Raw genomic sequence first — 5745 nt, forward strand, 5'->3', positions numbered from 1 at the left:
ATTTACAAATGTTCTTAATACCTTATTATTACAACTCTCCTTGATAAAATTGAAACCAGAAATTATTAAAGTACTCAGTCTTGGTATCGCAGGTGAATAACACAATGCACCTTTAACCAATTGAGCCAAGCCCGCAGGAATAGCTTTTAACAAAGACATATACAATCTCTTAGTACACGTGATATTGTGCTTACCACAAAAATCATCATAACTGAGAAAATTCCCTTCTCCAAAGTGTACAATAGACCAGACACCTTTATCCATCCAATCACGAAAAAACACAGATTTTCTATTAATGATTATTCGGTGGTGGCGTAGTGGCTAAAGCACAGGACTGTTAATCAGAAAGTCACAGGTTCTAACTCCACGGCCACCACCATTGTGTCCTGATAAGACACAAGACACAGTTTGTTTCCTATGTATCATGAGAGCAGGACAATTAATATTAATGCTTTAATAAATTATGAGGTCACCTAAATACAACAACAAAAATATTATTAAATAATATTAAAAATAACTAAATAAATATTATATTAAACTATTTCTTGAAGTTTTTGACATGTGTGAGCATCTTCACAGAATAATTAAGCATAATGTTGCTCATATTAATGGGCCAAAAGACTTGGTTTGGTTGGACATTTAAAGTTTGCTATTGATGATACAGGTTCAGAATTGACTGAACTTCCCTTGGGTTATTCTTGGGTGTGCTGGTAAACTCCACAGGGCTTCGTCTAAGAAACCTTTAGCAAAGGAAGTGGGGTAAGGTTTGTGGCATGATAGTCAGAGCTGGTCTGTTCAGCATGGCTATGTTGCAACTTTTATTTTATTTTATTTTATTTTTTATTCTGCCATTCACTCACCTGCACGTTGTTCCAAACCCATATGACGCTCAACTGTGGAACAGAAAAGAAGATGTAAGGCACCATTCAATTTTGTTGCATCTATTTTCCAAACATTGAAAGTCAATGTGACAAGAGTTTAACATTCTACCTTACATCTGCTTTTGTGTTCAGCAGAAGAAATTAAATCAATATGGGTTTGGAACAACATGAGGGTGAGTGAATAATGCCATGCTTTTCATTGTGGGTGAAGTATTCGTTTAAAGGTTAAGAAGAGCTTACTTTTGTTTCACAATTGCATATCCTCATCTCTATTTCTAGGTAATCTTTTGCAACAAAAAGCACATTGTGTAGTTGTAAAATAAAGTCTGCATCTCAAAAGCCCCTCTCCCTGCTTCCCAGTGATTTCCTTCATGTTTTCATTTTATATTTCTCATTTCTTTGTCATTTAAGATTTATTTCTTGGGCTTCAGTAAAATAAAACAATTTTGCCACAGTCTGCATGACACATTTCATTTCTCTATTTCAAGACAGGCGCAAGATGGAAAAAATGAGAGTACGAGAGAGAACAGAAAAGCTTCAGTAACACACTTCCTCTTATCATAGAAATTCAGTATCCTCAATGCCATAGAGCTCAAAAGGTGTAACCGCACACACTGTGCAAGAGGCAGAGATACGTGCACTGATACATAAAGAACTGCAAGAGCTGATTCGCGTTCTGTCCATATTTCTTTCATCCAGCTCTTAAAGCCACAATACAGTAAGTGGCCAAATCAGTTCTCTGCAAGTTTAAAGGAGAGAATGGCATCCTTGTGGAAACCCTCTCAGGTAATAAACATCAACTTATCAACGGTTTATGAGAAGATGTGCTGTAATATTATGGATTGACAACACATCATGTCCAATAATCATCTGTTTATTAGTTGTGGTATGTCACTGAGGTGTAATTTTGATGTTTATTCAGAAAATTGGTGGGGAATGGGCAAGAAAGTTCAAAGTGGAAGGAGATAATAAATGAAAAGTCAACGTAGCAGGAAGTTGATGTTTCCTTTACGATTCAGTAACTTTGCATATCTCTTGGTCATTAAATGACTGGGTAGGTCTCCACATTTCCTCTATATCACTAATCTCTCAAGGCACACAACAGCTGAGGTCTGCCACATGCCTCAAAGACCCAGGTAAGAAATCTGCCGTTGATCTATACAAAAACATACCGTTGACCTTAGCTTCTGCACTTTGCTGTAGTTTTTTTTTAAAGATCTGTCTTTCTTTGCCCGGCTGAGACATTGTCAGTGTTTGTTTCTACCATATTTTAGTACTTTCTTACAATGTATTTTTCTTACATTGCTCAAGTATAAAGCATATGCTCTGCATCTTATTTAAGAATCGTAACATCCCCAATTGACAACTTAAGCCTCAGCTCATTTGTTCTCATTTGTTAGAATTTGATTTATTACCCTTTATATAATGAATAGGTCCTGGATGCTGAGTGGTAAAAATAGCATTCCAGTCATGTTAAAATACATGATATATTAGTAAATTGATGCATTAAGGAAAAATGTGTCCTTAAAGCTGATTTGCAGCATTTGCATCACCAAACATAATTAAAACGTTCATTAGTTGGACAAACAGACAGACCTGCCCCAAACTCACATGGTTAAGCCAATGCTGCTGCGTCAGGCTGGACTGGCCACTCAAACAAACAGAGGAATGTTTTGATAGCACCACAGAGCCATAATGTCTTTTACATTAAATCAACCTATTTTTGCACCTCGGAAGCAAAAATAACAAAATACGGAAGAAGCCAAATAATGTCTGTTGTACCAGTATATAAGCAAGCAAATAGACCTGCAGCACTTTTACAAGACCTACCTGTATATGGTTTATTAATGCATGGTATCTGTAAATTATTAAATAATTTACATTTATCGAAGCATAAAGGGTGAGTCATTAGCTTTACATTAATCTGCCATACATAACAAATGAAATAAAGTACTGACATTTTTATAATTTAGCAAAATCATTACTTTACATCATCTTTCATGTGACACGAACCTTCTTATTTTACATCTCAGCAACTCAAACATCATCATGAATTCAGAGTTTCCCATTTGTAAATACGACTTCACTTAATCTTTCATGTGCTCGGAACTTGTTGTCACAATATTTCTGACTCCCCTTTATGGCAGCATTGAAGGAATATTCTGGGTTCAGTACAGGGTTAAGCTCATTCGACAGCATTTGTGGCCATATATTGATTACAACTAAAATACATTTTGACTCATCCTTCCTTTTCTTTAAAAAAAGCAAAAATCTGGGTTCCAGTGAGGCACTTACAATGCAAGTGAATGGGGCCAATTTGTAGATGTTCAAATTTTTACTGTTTCAAAAGTATAATCATAAATCATAGTGTGATAAAATCTCTTACTAACCTTTTCTGTGTAAAGTTATAGCCAATTTGACAACTTTAGTGCCATGACAACCCTAAGGCCTTAAAATATCTGTAAAAACTACAATTTAAACAACTTTAAAACTCAAATTATACAGTACGTGAGTACTGAAGAATTACTACTTAACAGAAGAATGAATGTAAGAGCTTTTATAAAATTATAAGCTTCACATTTCTGCCTTTAAACCCTCCAAAACTTGGTCCCATTCACTCCCATTGTAAGTGCCTCACTGGAACCCAGATTTTTGCTTTTTTTAAAGAAAAGGAGGGGCAAGTCTAAATAATTTTTTGTGGTAATCAACATTATTAACTTGTATTGAACCCAGAATATATTTCTTTAAAATAACACATCAGCTTTAGTAGTTTTATTATGTAGTATTTTTATTGCACAATTACAGCTACATTTTTATGGATACAATATTTAAAAAGGAGAAAATATGTTTAAAAAGGCTCTTTTAGAAAATCTGCCACAAATGCCATACAGAACAAGGGACATTTGCAAGGCTTTTAGCAAAGAAAGAAAGAACTCTCATTCTTAGAGTTCTTAGAGAGACTGTGCTTTAGTGAAGACTCTCAGCACACTCTTATCGTGTGGGAAGGAAGAAAATGACACAGATTCAGACTTTGCCACAGACTTTGCACAACCAATAAAAAAATAAACATTTTGAAAATGTGTTTACAAAACAAAATAACAAATCAAAACCCTCTACTGATACTTTCACAGCAAGCTAATGGGTCCCTTTACAAGATGTATGTCAAGGTGGATTCTCCGCACTATATTCCTGACCATCTTCTTTACATTAATTTTTATGGTTTATGACAAAAATCAAAATGGCAGCAGTGGATTGCTCAAGAAAAACATCACCATACTGTTGTGGCACTGGCCATATGGCACCCAGTACAACCTAACAGGGGATGTATGTCAGAAGGACTATGGCATTTCCAGATGTTCGTTAGAAGACAATCACAAATTCTATGAGAGCGCCGACCTGGTGGTCTTTCATCACTTTGAATTGAAGATGAAAAGACAGCACCTGCCATTGGATCGCCCTCGCCCTGCTACTCAAAAATGGGTGTGGCTATCTTTGGAGGCACCACAAAACAACGGAGACCTGTGGGCATACAAAAACCTTTTCAACCTGACCATGTCATATCATCCTCAAGCTGACATCACTGTGCCCTATGGGAAGATGTTGCCCAGGGAGAAACCAGGTCTAGACTTTGTTATATCAAATAACAAGAGTTATGAAGCTTGTTGGGTGGTCAGTAATTTCAAGAGACGTCACAAAAGGAGCACTGTGTTCCAGGAGCTAAAGAAGAACCTTAACGTGCAATTGTATGGCCTTTTCGCCAAAAAGAAACTACCTAAGGAGATGCTGCTCTCCACAATATCAGGCTGTTATTTCTATTTGGCCTTTGAAAACATAGAGTCTCCACACTATATCACAGAGAAGCTCTGGAGAAATGCCTTCCAGGCTGGGACTGTACCTGTGGTGCTGGGGCCGCCACGCAGAGACTATGAAGCTGTGGCACCTCCTACATCCTTCATCCATGTGGATGACTTCAAGTCCATCAAGGCTCTGGCCAAGTATCTCAGAGACCTAACTAAAGATCCAGAGAAGTATAATGCTTATTTCACGTGGCGACAAAACTATACAGTCAAGCTGTATACAGACTGGAGGGAGAGACTGTGCAATATATGCCCTATATATGGACAATTTCCAACTCAAAAGGTTTATGAGGATTTAAGAACTTTGAGCAAATGGTAACATATAAAGAATACTTTACATTTTGCATGTTGTTTCCTGTGTTTAAAGGTAAAATATGTCATTTTTGCACCATAGAGGCACCAAAGAGAATTACAAGAATGATGACTGTTTTCAAACTCATCTTCTGTCTGCCATTGGTCAAAAATAGTTCCCACCCCAATCAGCACACCATTGGTTGTGGCAATGTTGCTATGTCGGGCTGGTTGAGATGCTCAAACCGAAACAACTTGATTTCTAATGAAGACCCGTCTTTCCAAAATACCTTGAAAGAACGAACTGAAAGTCAGGAGGATGTATGATGCATCCAATGCAAGATTTGATCTTCCTGTTGCACAACTGCCAACCGAGACACATTTGTTTTCCAGTGTGACAACTACTGCCTTTTGCACACACAAGTGTCAGCATTATTATAATCACACCAGTGAGGTTTTGCAAGACTAGTGACACGTTAAAAGAATAAAGTCTATTAACACTTGTTTCCTCCATGTTTTTGTTACTTAACTCCCCCATCATTAGCTGTCAGACTTTCACAAGCCTATATAAATGGGTTCATTCCCTAAAGTCATAATCCAATCCATCCTCAATATTCAGCATGATCATGGATTATGACACATTTTGGTAATTTTATATATTTTCTGTACTTGTGTTCTTGAGTATTGGAATTGAACGAGTCCATGAGAACGCACAT

At 36.8% G+C, this 5745-nt stretch overlaps 1 protein-coding gene across 1 annotated transcript; it reads left to right on the forward strand.

Annotated features, from left to right (window-relative positions):
* The first annotated feature begins 1515 nt into the window (after positions 1–1515).
* Positions 1516–5519, forward strand: fut7 (fucosyltransferase 7 (alpha (1,3) fucosyltransferase)). Its single transcript, XM_052104241.1, has 3 exons — positions 1516–1667; positions 1940–2017; positions 4013–5519. Exons 2-3 carry the CDS (start codon positions 2001–2003, stop codon positions 5055–5057), a joined length of 1062 nt encoding a protein of 353 aa, XP_051960201.1. The 5' UTR covers positions 1516–1667; positions 1940–2000; the 3' UTR covers positions 5058–5519.
* The last annotated feature ends 226 nt before the right edge of the window (positions 5520–5745 follow it).

Source organism: Xyrauchen texanus, chromosome 34 (genome assembly GCF_025860055.1).
Source record: "Xyrauchen texanus isolate HMW12.3.18 chromosome 34, RBS_HiC_50CHRs, whole genome shotgun sequence".
Taxonomy (NCBI): domain Eukaryota; kingdom Metazoa; phylum Chordata; class Actinopteri; order Cypriniformes; family Catostomidae; genus Xyrauchen; species Xyrauchen texanus.